Genomic DNA, 17,746 nt, shown 5'->3' on the forward strand with positions numbered 1-17,746 from the left:
TCAAAGTTCCACAAAAGAGAGCTAAGTAAGCCATGCACAAAACAAGCCACAGCAGATAATTAAAAATATCTTTTGGATTACTGATAAATTGGAAGTGTAACAAGTAGTGACAATCATGTGCCTTGATAATAGTAACATATGAAGTTTGCATTTTCTGTTTTTAACAAGCTGCCTGTTTTATTCTTTTTTTGCTTCAGTTTGATTCAGAAAACATTTATTCCATTTGCATAAGTTATTGCATGTAGCGGTAATCATGTACTTTTAAAAATCTGTAAGTATGTATGATGTTTTACCTGCTCTGTATCATCATGAACATAGTGCTGCTCATACAGACATCTCTCTTGCTCTAAGGTCTCACTAATGAGGCGGGCTACTTCACTCTGAGTCCCTGGCTTCTCTCTCCCAATCAGAAACCTACAGAAGAAAAACAAACTACCTTGCAGCAATAAGCTTAAGATTTGCTTAAGAAAGTAGTTTGCCATACTGTTGTCTTCAACAACGTCTTTGTAAAACTTTCAGATTACAGTTTCATGTTCTCCATTAATGAAAAATAACAAAAAGTATTACTTCATTGAAAACATACGTACCTCACTGTGCCTTTGGTGTTTTTTAATACAGTGGCTGCAAAGAACTGAGTAACTCCCACTAGACTTATGCCATCAACCTCAACAATCTGATCATTTACTTGAATTCTGCAAAATAAATGCTTAGCTATCAGTTCAACAAAAATATTTTGGCTTGACAGATTTCTGACATGAAAAGTATCACTTAAAACTTACTACTATTTATAATGAGAAATTCTGAGTCCCAAGAAATTCACTGCTTAAAAACAATCTCCCAATCCTCAGTTACTATACAGATCACCAATTAAAATTTACATGGTATTTGCCTTGATATTTTTACACTGTTTACACACTGATTGGTGTCCTGGGGTGCCAACATGATTTTTGTGGCACTGTTACACATGGGCACATTCTAAGCTTTTCTCATATATGCTGTAAGCAGACCTAAGCTTATTTTGCAAAAGTGTCCTATATTAAATAAAAAAACTTTTAAAAAAATTTACATAAAGCAGGAATGTAATATTTTTTCAGCTGCATTCAGCTTTTGTACTTCTATTCACAGTATTTAGCATATCCAATGAAAACAATTGGGCTCAGTTGGAAATTTGTAAAAAGCATAAACAATTAAATTAAAAACTCACCGTCCATCTCTCTGAGCAGCTCCACCATCTGTTATTGTTTTTACAAAAATACCTAGTTTTTCCAGTCCCTGATCAGCACCAACTCCCATTCCAATAATACTGATGCCCAGACCACTGTCACCTAAGGGATTAAAAAATCTATTAGCCGCATAACACAAGATGTAACACTTAGCAGTAGTGAGCTGTTTTTCAAAGTGTTCCAAGTCCTTCCACACAACGGATATGAAAATTCACTTAGAAAATATGTTGTCGTCGTCTTTTTTTTTTTTTATCTAGATACTACTTAAAGCCTTTTTGTTCTGTAGTTATGACTGCCTGTTAGATTCAAAGCTTCATGGTATCTGGAGGAGATAGCAAGATGTATTAAATGTATATATTTTGGTGCAGATCTGTCACTCAGTAATGTAGCCTTCCTAACTTCAATTAAGTATTACAATTTGAATTGTCTGGCCTGTCCAGTCAAAGTTCACTAAATTCAACAGAACTAGCCACAAATGACAGCCTGAACACACACTCAAAAATTTGAGACGTAAATTCAGGGAAAATACAGTTTAAAATTGTTTTATCTTTTGTGCGCATAGTATCTCTTGCAAATGTTCAAGGTTTGATTTGCACCTTTTTCAATTTCCACAGGAAACACTTCCATTTTTTCCACCCTTTTCTCAAGTTCATACTCAGCCGAGGCTGCCACAGGATCAACTTCTTCATTACGTCTATCATAGTCTTCATTTGAGTAAGTACTGAAAACCTGAGAAAGGTAACAGAAAACTTTTTTTAGTGCTTTCCCACCCCCTTCCAAACATGATATAATTGAAAGAAAACCAGTAAGGAAATTAAAGTGGTATTTTTAGAGAACCCATTGTCTAAATAACCAACCATTTAATAAATACTGCTGCTCTAAGCCAGTTTCCAACTTGCACAGAAATAAAATCTTAGAAGTTTCAAAACAATTCCCTAAACACTTTTTGTGTTGTAAATGCACCAAATAGTTAAAAGAAATCGGTCAAGGAAATCAGTCATGTCCTCTTTGATATAGTGTTACTTTTATTTTTTTTTTTTTTTAGGACCACATTCCCCCCCAATCCTTCTTCCTCTCTTCTTCCCTCCCCCCATACCATCTGCCAATTGCACTTCTTCAAACAGATGTAGTTCTCTGATTTTGCAAAGGAATCACACAGTTTCCCAGGAAAAGGAAATGCCTTGTTACATACATTACTATTTTTAGTAATCACTCCAGCTGAATTTCTGAATTGTTAAAAATAAAAGATAAACAAACAACATGAATTAAGACAGAAATCTAGAAAGGAAGAATGATCTACATGTAAGAGGGTTAATTTTATTTATCAGCATGTTCATTAATTGTATTTAAATTCATAAGTTAGAAAAAAAAGGAAAAAATAATACACCACCCCCCATTTATCTGAAAAACAAGGTTTGCAGGAACTGAGTGTTTTACTCAACATCACTGGAAGACAAAAAACAGTTATGGATTGCAGCTGCCACAGCCATCACCCTAATCAAGAACGTGCAGTGCTGACAAAGTTAATTTACACTGGCCTATTAAGTTCTGCAACTTTTGCATTCTCCTACTAAGACTACCTAGACAGGTAGCTGCAATCACGTAAATAAGACCAAATTATCTGTAATTAGCTGTAATTAATATTTTCCCAGTGAGTTTGTATCTGCTAGTATATGGTGTTAGCTCCGCATGGCAGTAGCCTCAGACACAGGAAAACAGTTATTGAAACAGATTACAAAAAAGCAACTAATAAAACTCAATGTTTCCCATGGGGAGCTTACTGCTTCACCTCCAGACTACAGGTGGAGGACAGTTTCACAAACTCTTTGCCAAACCCTGCAAAACAGCTACTCCAGAAACATGGCATGGCCATATAGCAGTCCAGTAAGCAAGCAAGATCATACCCACTTGGCTGAAAGGGAAGGAAGAAACCCACTCTCTGAAGTCTTATGTTTCCCCCAACAAAAGAACCTTCCTGAAAAGTTGTTCTTCCTAAGTCTTGCATAAAGGTAAATAAACTAATAAACTCCTTTGGACCATCATACAGACACCAGTGGGCAATAACTAGACACAAAAAGATGACGAGGGTTGCACTTACGATATGTCTTGCACAAACTTTACAGAAAAATCTGCAAAATAGACAAAGAAAACGATCCAAATGGTCTCAAGTATTCTTATTCTATCTCTACCAGAAAAAGGTGGCCAAGTTCTTAAATTAATCCTGCTCCTCACCCCCCCGCACCACCCCCCCCCCCCATCAGTAAACAGGGTATGAAGTAGAAGCTTTAGAGTTTCATGAAGCCCTATTCTCCCTTTGGAACAAACCCCATCTAGTTTGGTTCCTTTCCATTCCAAAAGAAAAATCGATCTCTCAAAAAATATAGTCAAGTTATGATAATAAGATGAATTTTAAGCCAATAATAAAAAGTTCATGAGTGGACAAACGATAACCTTTTAATGAGAATATTTTCTCATTTGTTCTTGAGAACAAATCAAATACTAGGGCACGAAAAAATCAAGTTTGCTTATTTGTAAGTGTATGTATGATCTAGTATTAGTAATATGTCTAAAATGTTAAAGATTACTAACCATCAAATGGCTGAATGAGCAAAATGTGGAGAACTGTAGTAGTCCATTTTGGAGACACTGACAACTGTATTTTCTTGATTCTTTATAACTCAGTGGTCTAACTCACAACGCAGAAGATGATGCAAGTAGTCACTATCTGCTGAAGAATTACATTAGCAAAGTGATGATCAGTTCCTTACACAACAATAAAGTGCTGGAAATTTGGGGGGAAGCAAAATTGCACCATCTTAACACATCACATTACATATGCTGCAAGTCTTAGGCTGTCAGCACTAAAATACCTCTGGAATTTCTAAAAAGTATTAAATATTTTTCCAACTCAAAAGTACTTGTACTTGTAAGTCTCATGGAATTTGCCCATTTTGACACAAAATTGATCATAGGGATTGATCATCTGCCTGGAATGGATCATAGAATTAAAAATTAATAGTGGGTTAGATTCCAGTGATGTTTATAGTTGCTATACATAAAATAATAATAGCACAAACATACATATGCAAATGAAGACTACTAATATTTAAGCACACTAACTCTTTGAGAAAAAACTATCTGAAATCAATTCTGACTAATCCACTAAGAGAAAGAATTCATACTTCTCCTTAAAGTTACAGATGGGAAGCGTGTGAAAACATCTAAGGCAATATTCTAAAAACCATAATGCCACAATTAGGACAAGATACAGCTCTTTCAAAACAGTAAGAAAAAACCCCCACTGACTTCAGAAAAATAATTTTGAGGAAAAATATGAATTTACAAAGAATAGAGGAAAAGCAAAACTGATTTATAACCAGAAGCAAAACACTGCAATACAAAGAGAAAAGCAAGAGCACACTAAGAAACCTAAGGCCCAAAAAGTCAAAGGCAAAAGACAGAAATTTTTATTGTGTACATGTGGAATCATAACATGGTATTCATCTTTTATGAGACAGAAATGGTAAAATTGTTGATACTAATACAGAAAACACAGAACTGCTCAGAAAGTTTTTCTTGCCAAGTAGCCAAAGTAATATTAAACACAGTTAAAATGTAGATAATAAATAATGTAAGTTACAAGTTACACAGTTTAGAAGATTGATGAGAAAGCTAAACACAATTCACCCCTGCGCTGTGTCTGGCAGAGTTTAGCCACTGAATCAAACACATTAGGGACAAAAGAAATTCTAATCTTACCATTTAAAAGTGACTGCTAGCCAGAGATCATAAAATTATTAGCGTGCAAGTAGTATTTTTAAAAGATACACTTTTGCAAACAAGTTATTGTCTCAACATAGTAGAAACTAGATGAATTTTACTGTGGAAGCCACATGCATTTTACAAGACTTTTACTATAGCTTGTTATATATCCAGAAGGTTAACCTGACATTAATAACTTCTGGATCTACTCAAGCTAATAAATGATGAAAAACCCTGATGTCTTACAAAGAAATTTCTTTTTACACTCAAGACCTCTTTTCTTCAGAATGAATAAAAGTAATTTGAATCCAAAAAAGTTCTGACAGAGGGCTGAATTTTTAAGGATTATTTTAATTAAATTGTTAAGATACTTAACTGGAAATTTTCAAATATATACTTAGTACTTGGAGAGCAAATACATTTACTTGGAGACAGAACAAACTGCATTCTCCATACCATTGTGCTATCAAAGAAAACAGAACTATCACCAAAAAAACAACTATGACCTCTCTTAATTCAAACTCTCAGCAGCACATAAAAAGCTCTACTTAAGAACTACGTCAGTTTTAGTAGAATGTGAATTTTGTTAGAGGGTAAACTCTTCTGAAGAGAGACACTAATTTACCACATGTTTGCATGAAACTGCTACGGAGTCATAAAACACAGTCCAAAGACCTCCGCTCCCATATTAATTTCTAGTAGGTAGATTTGTTTGTGCCTGATCAAAAGCAGAACATTACAGAAGTAATTAAACAGTAAGATTAAGAAATCAATAACTGCCCAGAAGGGCTCCCAACTAATTGGAACAGAAGCAGTATCAACATCACTTCAAAATTCTCATGTAATACTGCAGTATTTGCTGGAAAGCCTCACAACACCTGCACAGGCAGTTAAAGTAACACTTAACAGCTGAGAGAGGCACTGAAGTGTTACTGACACTCCTGCCTGGACAGCACACCCAGCAATGACTACACCAGCTGGGTCATGTTTCTTCTGAAACACAATTCTTGCTTTGAACATTTGCGCTTACTGACACTCAGTAAAGCTGTACATTCAAAACACAAGTTATGGCTGCAGGAAAATTATCTAATAATAACAGTTTCAGCTTTTCAAACTGATTGCCTTTGTGATGCCAGGCAAAAGGTGAAGTGCCCAGGCAAACATGAATAATCATTCGAAACAGTAGCACTGAAGTAGGACTGAAGTGTAACGCACACTTTAGAGTTTACTCTTACAATCTCCTTCTTCAGTTAAAGTAGACATCTCATTACAGCTACCCACTCTTCCCTCTGTTTCCGAAGGCTACACAGTTAGTATTTTATCACCACTATTTGTTATATTTTAAGTGAAAAATTACTATACCTGATTTAAGTCAATTCATGATATCAGATCCTTTCATCAGCAAACAGAAATACCTTGCTTACTTTTTGTTTTTTTAAACACTTGCACTTTTACTCTTCTTCAAAAAGTATTCAGAACCGTTCCTAACTGTTAAACAGGTTAGTATTATAAACCCTTACATTCAATGTAGCATTTTCTGTTACCAAACAGGTGGACACACAGGCTCAGCACACTTTTGCACTTGATCCTGTAGCACTGCATGACTTGATCAAAAACCCCAACCAAGTCAGTTTATATACAGGTGTAAGTGCAACCTTGCTTCAGATTTATAGTACAGACAATTTCATATAGATAATTTCATCACAAATAAACCAGTTTTTTACCAGTCTCACTATTCTCTACTTAATTCTCAATAAAACCAATAAAATTGATTCTCCAGTTCTGAACTTCACTGCAGTAGCAAAGGCACTGGAGCTAGCTAGAGAGCAAGAAAGCAATATGGTATCGGTTTCAGTCAGGTTATGCTACCTGCTCCAGAAGGAGAAACACTCTTTCACTTTCACGTATTTAATTTTTAAATCCCAGTGAAAGAAATACTGAAGCCAGAGAAAAGCATCCATTTAGATTGGGTGCACTGATTTTATTTAATTTCAAACATTCAGAGCAGAAGTTGAGAGACGATCTATGTTCTCCCTCCGTGGAAGTGGAGCTCTGCTGTGACCTGGTTGTACTCCACTACCTTCTCAGTTCAGATAGCATCGCTCTCTGACTGACAGACTCCATGTAAATAGGATATGACCAGAAGAGGCAAAAACTACTACCAATACCACATAAAGTGGTGGGACCCCAAAAAAATCTCGACTCCTGAAAGACTATGCCTATAAAGAAAGTCGTTCAATTATGAACATCCATAAGCTTCACAGGTGTCTTGGTACCACCAACTTAAGCCTGGCAATCCAGAAGAATTAGACGTGTATTTCTTAAGTATCCACCAAAACAAAAATCTTGACCTGACCAAATCTAAATAGCAAGCAAATTGGTAAAAGGAACTTCAAAAGAGTAATAGTGAACACAAAAATAGTCCACCTGGCTGTTTTCTAAAGGCTGTAAGAAGAAACAACAAAATAACCCTGCCATATCAGATCAACTATTAAGTAATCTGCAGTAATACTGTCACTAGTAATGATTAATACCGCAGATCTGAAAAGAAGGACCATGTCACTATACCAAGACACATCAGAGGGTGATGGAGGAAAATGATTGAGAAATAAATCTAAAGAATTTGCATGTTGCCTTTTGGAATAATACTTTACTTCTCAATAAAAATGTAAGAACCCTGTGAAAAACTCTGCTACACTGCACCTTCGTGATCTCCAGATTACAAAATACGTACTCAGATAATAGAGGTGCACTTCTTTTTACTGATGTCCTTCTGAGTGTTCACCTTCTCTTTTATGTTAGAATGTTATGAAAAGGGATAATTTATTTTTTCCATCTCTCAAAAGGTAAACTACAAACAAGTTTCAGCTACTGCCTGTTCATTCTTTATCAGTCCAGGTTAAGCATTCTCAGGTGCTAGTAACAGCAGTCATCATCAAAAAGATGCTGAATCTTTCAGCAGCTTAACTGTTGAGGTAATGAACTTGTCATCTATAAGTTTGCTTATCTTTGCTGACCTTTGCCACCTCCTCAGTGTTTCTTCTGACTACATCTCCCACGAAACCCTCAAGTGCCTCCTATTCACCCTCCTTCCTGTTCCCCACAGCTATCCTCAGAGCAAAACACAGCACAGGCTGGACATGCATAGTGATCAGCTAACATTAAGTCAAAAACAACATGTAACTTAAACTAAAGCTGCAGCCCTGCCATCAGTGAAGGCACAAATCTGCAACTCTGATACAAGTGCTAATTTTCCCCAAACCAAGCAGTATTTTAAAAATACCTTTAAAAATATCTCTCTCTTCCCTGTCAAATCCGGGTGAAACTGCTATGAAGTTAGAAGTTGGAGGGACTGAAAAAGGAGTGAGGATAACCTGTCATCCTCACTGTCACCTCACCTGACATCCATAACCTCAGTGTTCTCTTATTTGTCTGTCGTTTTATAGCATCATCAAGTACATCAAACAGGGCAGCTAGTATGTTGTATAACTGCATTCAGGGAATAATTCAGTTAGAAATACATTGATATATTAATGTAAAGGGTCAAGCTGCTCCAGCAGTGAGCCAGGATATAAAAATAAATTATTTGCTTTTTCTGTTCTGGTTTAGATTTCTGCTTTACAGCCCCATACCCTGGCACTGGACTCTCATTCAAAAACTCTTGAAATGTCCAATTAATCTACCATTGTAAAACTTATATATCAAATATTACCTAAAAATCAAAATAGAATACGTATGATTAAAAAAAGCCAAAGAAAGTTTGAGTTGAAAGTGCTTCTTTCCGGAGAGCTAAACAAAGGTCATGAAATCAAATATTACCTAAAAATCAAAATAGAATACGTATGATTAAAAAAAGCCAAAGAAAGTTTGAGTTGAAAGTGCTTCTTTCTGGAGAGCTAAACAAAGGTCATGAAATCAAAACATAACAAGGGCCAGAAAGGCATCAGAAATACTGGATACAGAACTTTCTAAAACCAGGTAAATCTATACACAGAATTAAATGCGTTTAGGCTTAATAAATGTTTAACGTTTATGAAAACTGAAATATCAAGAGTTTAAAGATTATCTTTCCTCAAACAAACAAAATTTTCACATGTGTGTGTGAAAATATGTACCTTCTTCCCCCAGTTAGTATCCATGTTTTTAACATCTCATACTGTTAAGTTAGCCAGCAGGAAATGCCATACTCTTAGATGCATGCAGAATACAACAGGGTTACTTTTCGTGAAAAATCACTGAAAACTACCCTGGAGAGTTTAAGTTTGAAATAAAAATATGAAGAAAAGTTGTTAAGTTACAAGTATTGTAATGTTGATGCAAGTGATAAAGAGCTTCAAAACAATTAAAATCTACGAGTTACAACAAACAAATTGTCATTGCAAAAGATACCAAACAAAGCACGATGGAAATACCATTACATTATTTGTGTCAAGGAAAAAAAGCCGATGACTTCCCACATACAAGTCAATTCTGTTTAAATCTACTCTCAAATCAAATCTCTATTTTCCTAGATCAACCTACATTCATGTCACAGACTTGTTTCTTAATGCCACAGAAGTATTTTACTGAAATGCTAGACCAATGGTTGACAAACAATTGACCATTTATGCAGCCATCAATTCTCTAATTACTGAAGAAACTCCAGGGTTTGGGTATCTTCCACCACTTAGTGTATTTTGTATCCCTTTCCGTGGGTGACATTGTAAGTATAGAAATTACAGTTCAAAAATCTGAGGATGTATGAAGCTGAAGCACTACTCTGCAACATTTTGTTAAAACCGTGTTCAGAAGACTACACATTGACCTAAAAATTGTGCGTCTCCTGGAAGTGGTAAGGATTTACAGATATGCTGTTATATAGGAAATCTAATTCAAATGTATCTTCATTTACTGCTTTATTAACTTCCACAGAAAGCAGTTCTGTTCTAAAAAGATTGAAGAGTATGCCAGCCTGAACAAGGTTACTGTTTGTGTCCCAGCTATACATAAAACAGCTCTATTCCGACATGCAAGACAAATGACAATATTATGACAGATTTCTATACTCTCTCGAAGCAGCTGATACTTGCCCGGTTAGGACAACACACAAGCTATGAAACTGCTTTCAGTTTCCTTATTTAAGAAATAAGTTTAATCTTCTGCTCAACTGTCACAAATATAAAAGTAGAGCCTTTATGAAGGTTTGGGGTTTGGGTTTTTTTGTTGTTTTGTTTTTAAACTGTATCCTTGACTTAACAATCTTAAAGTATTATGCGCAAAAAGCTGGGAACTGACACTCCTATGCAACATAAACTGGGTAACACTGCTAATTAAACAGACTTATGGAAGCAAATAGCAGCTGTACTATCTTTTCAGTTTACCTGAGCAACAGAATTTCTAAGGATCATAAATCATTGCAGAAGTTAGTCACAGTGCTATTAAAGCTTTTGAGGGCAAAGTTTGACACAGTCAGAGGCAAAAACATCTCAAGAAGTCAATTTGGAAACAGGCATTTGTTTTCCCAATGGAAAGTTTCAAAATTACAAATGTCAAACAGCACTCAGTCATTACATTTGTGTTAATTAAAGCCTTTCAAGGTAATCACATAATTGAAAGCGAGTTTAATCTGTACATTACAAAAGCAAAGTGAAATATAAAGGGATGACAGCACAGTTACCTGCCATTATTTGCATTGTCTGTAATGCTGATTGTTTACACAGTTTATTCAGAAAACTTCAAGACAAAGACAAATTCAGTTCTCTTGCAAATACCTTGGACAGCTGAGTGTGCTTTACATTCCTTACTGGCTTCATATGTGGCAACAAGAGACTAAAAATAGCTCATGTACCATAACACAAACCCAGTCTGTGAAATTCTGCTAATAACTGTACAGTATCACTCTCTTCACTACTGCAGGAAAAACAAACAACCAAGACATAATGTTCCTTCAGGTCTGCAGAGATCAAACAGCAGCAGGACTTAAAGAGTCAGGTCACCCACGGCAAGTAAGAAATCTTCCCAGACATCATTTATCACCAGCTTCTACAGAATTGAAACATTTATTTTAAAAAGTCTCATCTATGCTTATTTTCACAGGCACAGGGCAACTCAAAATAATGGAGTATTTGTGTAATTATGTTCCACCTTTCCTGAAATTATCAGATCAAATTATGTTCTTAAGCCCTGCTACAGATGTCGACAATTATGGATCTCCAGCATGGGTCAGATGCAGTGCTAACAGTATTAGCTGCCTTATACATCCCCTGGGAGCTCCACAGCCTCCTTTTACTCAAAAGCCTTGCCAATTTTACAACCTACTACAAACTTGGGAAAAGAGATATTAATCAAGTTCTCTTTGCTGCTGCAGCATAAATACTGTTTCTAGAGTGCCTATAAGTTGTATCCATTACCCACACACATATCCAACTTCCCTTTTGGGTATATCAAGTACAATGGTCAGAGCTCTATCACTGCAGAACCTTGAGGATCTGAGAACATGCTTTTTCTTGCCCAAACACCTTCTGAATGTTTTGAATTCTCCAACTCTATCAGACACCTGCTAAACAGCAACTGCAAAAGAAAGATGGTTCCGTCATAATCACTAGAGAGATGCAGAAGGAAAACAGCAAGAACGTCAAGGCCAGCCTGGCCTCTCTCAGGAGCGTCAAAGACGAGGAGAAACACAGACCTTCTCCTCTAGTGGCTATGGATGTCTGGAATGGCACTCACATTTCAGTCAAACCTATTAGTCTAAATAAAGCTGAAAAAAGAAGCTACCAGGTTACATTCTCACTATGGCACTGCTCTAAGCTGTGGTGGGGACCAGGAATAATCTTTTGCTACCACACAGGATTTTCTTTTTTTCCTCTTCCAGCTTAAGATGCACTAAAATCCATGCATAAAGCCAAACGAGAGAGGTTTCCTTCTATGAGGTAAAAGTAAGATTTTCTAAAAAGTTAATGAGATATTAAAGGTGCATTACTAAAAAAGATTTTGGGGAAGTGCAAAAAAAGTTGGAATTCTTTATTTTACAGAGCACAAAAGCTGAAAACCATATACTAGGACTCATTCCCACTATGTATCAGAGAAAATATGAAACAAAAAGGCAGACAAGGGAAAAGAAATCATTGCTTCGGCATGAGGAACAGAGGGGAAAAAGCTATTGAAAATGACACACAGAAAGAGATCCCTATACCCATTATTGGAAAGACATAGCCAAGTTTCACTGAAAAGGGATAAAGGCAGGCAAGTATCACAAGCTTCAATTTTAGGGCCTTAAAAAGAAAGTTCACTGACCATATTGCTATTAAGTACAGTTTATTCTGCCAATCCAAGCAGGGCATTATGGCAACAACTATGTTATTTTTAATGGGAAACTGCTAACAGTTGCTACTAACCATTCATCTCTCGGTTGTGTAATTGATAATCTGGCACAGGTTGGTTCATGTGGCTTTCAGGGAAGCAGCTGTAATTGAACAGTGCTAGTTACCAAAAACTGAGTTTTGTCTACAAGAGAGCTTCCATCACACTTGGCACAGAGATTTCTACTAATGCATTGAACTAAGTCTGGCATAGACATAACAGAGAAGGCAGGAAAAGTCTGTTACAGCTGCTGCTTCAGTAGGATTTCAGCAATGATCAGTAAAACCCTGCCTACAGCAGGAAAGCAGCAATCACCCAACGCACACACATACACAGTAGACTCTACACGGCACTTTCCTCAGATACTCGGTGCACAAATGCAAGGGAAATGGACTGATGCCCCTCCGGCTCTCTCTCAGCCCTCAGCAGACTCATTATGCAGTTTCCAGTAACAGCACTCCCCCCGCTTCAGTGCTCCAGGTCACCACTAAAGCAGCATCAACTACAAGAAAGCCATATAAAGTCAGCCTGTCTATGGAGAGACTATAAAAATACCACATGCAACAAAACTCATATTTTGCCACACCCAAAACGTTTTCTGGGGTACAGCACTGGCATGTCTTTAGCAAACTGGGAAATCACAGCTCTCCACTGCAGGAAGTACAGGATTCAACATAATTTTTGCATCCCTCTGATCAGTAAAAGTGAGTCCTGACTCTGTACCAACACAGTGTAAAAATTGTTTATTAAAGATGCAATTTTTCATTCATGTAATAGTAGAAGAAAAATATTCTTGAGAAAGCCTGGACAGTTTCCCATTCCATCCTGATCCGCATCTCCCAGTTCTCCCAAACTTTAAGAGAGACCACAATAACTGAAGTCTGCAAGAAGGCTATGGGTAAACACAGTCTGAGCTGTGGAATGACTTATTTTATGGGTATTTTTGAGGGGGGAAGATCAGACACCTAAATCTTTTTAATTTGTTAGCGTTGTAATTTACACTACTCATTATTCATTCTACTTTGTCACTTCTACCTCCACAACTACCTTACTCCAAAATGCTCATGTTAACACTCCTAAAACATGTTCACCAAGCCAGTATTAAAAAAAAAAAAGGTTATTATTAGAGAGAATTCTAAAATCTTGAACAGGAACCAGTCATTTGATATTTTCTCACAGTTAATTCTGTAAATAAGTCTGAAGGTTTGCTATGTTGGGTTTTTTTGGTTTTTTTTTTTAAACTTTTGTACAAAAAGTAAAACTGAAAAAATCCTTCATAATGCAATGCTTCAATTTTAAATAAATGAAGGCAAGTATTAAAGGTCATGTGTTTGCACTTATTCTTAAAAGTTTAGTGTTCCTGAAAATGTCCAGTAAGTAAAATCTCACTTGTTTCACTATGCTGACTATCCTATGAAGCTGCTGTGATTCAGAAATAATTTCTGACTAATTTATAACTTCTCTCTTGTTCAGAAGATTTATAACTTCTCTCTTATTCCATTTGAATAAAAGCCGTAAGTTTACACTTTTTAAGGGTTTTTAGAGCTTGGAAAAAAAACCACAAAAAATTATTTCCTGGGTATTTTGACTGCAAAACAATAAAAAATAAAGAAAATTCAAATGTACTTACCTTGATAGGAGCTGTTGAGAACTTGACTTTTCGGTCTGGCTCAGGATCTTCCTCTTCAGAAAGTCCAGGAAACTCCTCATATTCACTACCATACATATAATCCTCCTCCTCCTCTCCCTCCAAAATTTCTTTGCCTTCAGGCCCTTGGTTTTCTGGCTCTATATCCTTGTCATCATCAAAAGCTGCATTCTCTATTCCAAAAGCACTGAAGTTCTTGCTCTGCTTTTCCACCACTTGCTCCTCTTCTTCAGTATCCGCTTCCTGCTCTAGAACATCCTGAACTCTTGTAACTGGACCATCTCTTACAGACATCCCACCTCTTTCTTCTTCCCGACTGGTCTCGCTACCTTCCGTAAACTCTTCTACCACCTCCAAGGAGTAGTCACTCCTCTTCCCTTCCTGTACTTGACAGCGCAGCGCCTGATCCTCTTGAACAATGTGATCTTTCTCCAAACCTTCTTTTTCATGCCCTGAGGTTTCATTTTGTGCAACCAGCTCTGTGCAAGTTCCCTCTATGGGGGAAACCCGAGAGAGAATGCTATGTGATCTCTGCTGAGCCTCCTGACCAGGCATACTGCCCACATCCCACAGGCTTCTCTCAAGTACCAGTTGCTCTCTTTTGTCTTTTCCAAGTGCCTCGCTTAGCTCATCTCCGAGGATCACAGGCACTTTGGTGGACACAGCCTTCTCTGGACATCCTTCAGCAACAGCAGATGAATCCAAACTGTGGTGGCCTCTCATAGGGTCCCGATTCAGAAGACTATCATTTTTGGAAATTTCTTTGGATTCTTCAGTATCACTGTCACCCAGAAAACTTTCAAGCCTCCTAGAAATGGGCCCTGCATTCAGGAAGGAGGATTTGGAACCACTGTTTGGATGTTGCTGCTTCAACTCCTCATTACCTTGATTTTCAACTTTCTCCAGCGCAACTGGAAGACTTGCTTCTGTATTAAAACTGAAGTGGTCCACCACATTGCTGCAATCAGAAGCTGAACCGTGTCTCCTCTTATCCTCAGTTCTTTCACATCTGCTGGGGGAATATCTGTCCACTGAGCTCCGTTGTTTTATATTTCTCTCAAATAGCTTTCTGGTCTCTGAAAATTTTTCTGCCAGGGCAACTTTGTCCAAGTCTGCCTCATCGTTGCTACGGATGACCTTGTCAGCAGCAGGAGGCACCAACAATGAATCCACAGAACTGCTGCAGGGGCTAGTACTTGTATTAAGAAGATTATTTTTTTGGACAATGAAGAAAGATGGGCTACCTGGAGAAGGTCCGTATTCTGCTGCCGTGGCCCGGCTGATTAATTTGGTCTCAGCAGGTGGACTGCTTTCACAAGAGGGTGTGGAAGAAGAGCCTCCCATTTGCAGAAACATATTTTTGATCTTGTGTACTCTATTGCCGTAAGTGGCAGCTCTACCTCGACTGTGTGGGTCATTTCCCCCTCCATTGGAAGAGGTGCTCAGCTTCTGATGCAAGCCTGTTTTGTTGGAAGTGTTTTCAGGATTGTTTACGCCATCAAAAGAGCATTTGATAGCATGGAAATCGGATTTATAGGCATTTCGGTGCGGAGAAGCACTTCTTAAAGTCCTCTCCCCTTTGCCTTCGGTTTTCATCATTGTCAGACAAAAAGCTCCCTCGACTCCTGAAGAAGAATGGAAAGGACAACTACCAGGCACAAAGCTTCCACTCTCCAACACCAAGCAGAGCAGATCCCACAGAAGATCCGAAAAGCAGCCTTTCACTCGGCCAGCCTCCCCACTCGCATTGAAATGGGGTGCAGGGGAGCATACGTGGTGAGAAAGAAATCACAGCGCGTAAACGGCCTCATCGGGTATCATCCCCAGCGCGGATGGCGGTATCCGGAGAGCCATCTGCAGAGAGACAGAGTTTTCATTAACTCGGGGCCTCGCCGGCGTGTGACGCGAATCCGAAACTCGGGGTGGGAATCGCCGCTCGAGACCTCCCCGCGGGATAAAGCCCATTGTGTCCGCCGGGACGCGCGGACCCAGCTGCTGCCCGCCGCCCGCCCGCCCGCCCGGGCACCGAGCTGGCGGCTCCGGCGGCGGATGCGGCAGCGGCGGGCGGCCCCGCCGCCGCGCTGGACTGCCCGCCCCTCCCGCCAACGGCCGTCCCGGGCCGGGCCGGGCAGAGCCGAGCCAGGCCGGGCCGGGCCGGGCGGCGGGGGAGGGGGCAGAGCTCGGCCCTTCCTGCCGCCCGGGGGAGGCTGGGCCCGGGCCGGACCCCGCCGCACGCACCACGGCTCGGCGGGGCGGAGGGGCCCGGGCGCCCTCGCGCTGCCCAGAAGGGGGGAAGCCGCAAGTTTCGGCCCCAAGTTGGGGCTTCCCGGTGGCGGCGCCTCTGCGCCGCGGGGCCTGCGGGGCGCGCAGCGGAGCCGCCCGGCACCTCGCCCCAAACTTTCCGAGCCAGCCTACCTGGGGGCGGGGGTCCTGCCGGCTCCTTCCCCTCAGCGCTCCCGGCCGCCCAGCGGCCGCGCACACCACGCCACCATCATCCGCCGCCGCCAGCCACCCTCCTTCCCTCCCTCCCACCAACCCCCACCCCCGACCCGCCGCCACCGCCGCCTCCGCCGCCGCTCCTCACTCCACCTTCCTCCCGCCCCCGCGGCGGCGCTCCAAACCGCCGCCCGCCCGCCCCGCCGGCTGCCTCTCACGCTGCGCGGCGCCCTCCTCCGCGCTGTGTCTCGGGCCCGCCCGCGCGCGCTCCCTCGCTCGCACACAAAGAGAGGGAGCGGCGGGCGCGCCCTTGTTCCTCTCAGCGTGAGGGAAGAGAGGGGCTGGGGGGGGCGGCGGGCGCGCCCGGCCTGAGGGAAGCGCCTCCCGCGCCGGGATATACCACGCCATCGCGGGATACGGGTTTCGGGTGATACCATGTCGGGGAGGCGAGCAGGCACGGGGCCGCCCGCCGCTGCCCGGTCCCCCCGGCAGCCGTGAGCGCGGGGCGGCGCGGCGCCGGTGGGTGCGGGTGGCTCACCGGCCCCGCCGCCCGGGGAACGGCCGCGGCTGCGACTGGGGACGCCGAGGCGAGGGACAGCGGTGGGCGCTGAGGGAGGGCCACGGGTCCCTTAAGAAACGCGAGGGCCGAGCTGCCGGCCTTGAGGAGGTGCGCGCTATTTTCAAAGCCCGGGCGGCCAGCGCGGCGGGGGTAGCGGCAGCCCCGGCTTCACCGCAGAGCAGTCTAGTTCCCGGGTGGAGGGAAAGTCGCTGCAGCTGCCACGACCGAGGCTCTAACAGCCGGAACTAACAGCAATGCCAAATATTCATTTTTCCCCCCTTCCTTTTAAAAATCGTGTTGTTTTTAACCCCTCCCGAACAGCTAAGCATCAAACCCAAGCAAAGGTACATCGCCAAAGCAGTTTCCGGCCTCCCCACCGCGCCGGACCCGGGGTGCGGGCAGGTAGGGCTGCGCACACCCGCGCACACCCGCGCACACCTGCTGCCCGTTTCCTCAGCGTGGGAGAAACGCAGCGCGGTTTACTACGCTCTGCGAGCAAGCTCGTGGATACCTTTACGTGCCTGCGCAGGGCAATGGGGCGAGCCTGCCGTGTTCCCTCGCACGCTCCTCCGGCTGGAAGTCACCGCAGCTCCCCAAGACTGAGGAAATGATGCCCGTCATCGGTAGCCTTAGGTAGTAATAACTGCCGTTTTGCAAGCAGCATTGCATATACCCAGTTATCTCGTTTGTTAGTCCAAAAAAAAGCACTGGCTTCAACCTATTTATCAAAGACAGAATTTGCATGACTGTCCTGTTTCTAGCATAGCTACTTCCACA

General features: G+C 41.1%; 1 protein-coding gene across 4 annotated transcripts in view; it reads right to left on the reverse strand.

The window, feature by feature from the left end:
- Positions 1-15,813, reverse strand: part of LOC104263377 (neurabin-1) — a 43,940-nt gene extending 28,127 nt beyond the window's left edge. For all 4 annotated transcript variants that reach the window (XM_059820410.1, XM_059820408.1, XM_059820409.1 and 1 more), the window contains exons 1-5: positions 13,957-15,813; positions 1,820-1,952; positions 1,205-1,325; positions 588-692; positions 294-414 (exon numbers count right to left, since the gene is read on the reverse strand). In XM_059820410.1, coding sequence (XP_059676393.1) covers positions 294-414; positions 588-692; positions 1,205-1,325; positions 1,820-1,952; positions 13,957-15,573 — 2,097 coding nt within the window. In that variant the 5' untranslated portion in view covers positions 15,574-15,813. The remainder of the gene's footprint in view (positions 1-293; positions 415-587; positions 693-1,204; positions 1,326-1,819; positions 1,953-13,956) is intronic.
- Between the last annotated feature and the right edge of the window lie 1,933 nt (positions 15,814-17,746).

This window comes from Gavia stellata, chromosome 8 (genome assembly GCF_030936135.1).
Source record: "Gavia stellata isolate bGavSte3 chromosome 8, bGavSte3.hap2, whole genome shotgun sequence".
In the NCBI taxonomy this organism is placed as follows: Eukaryota; Metazoa; Chordata; class Aves; order Gaviiformes; family Gaviidae; genus Gavia; species Gavia stellata.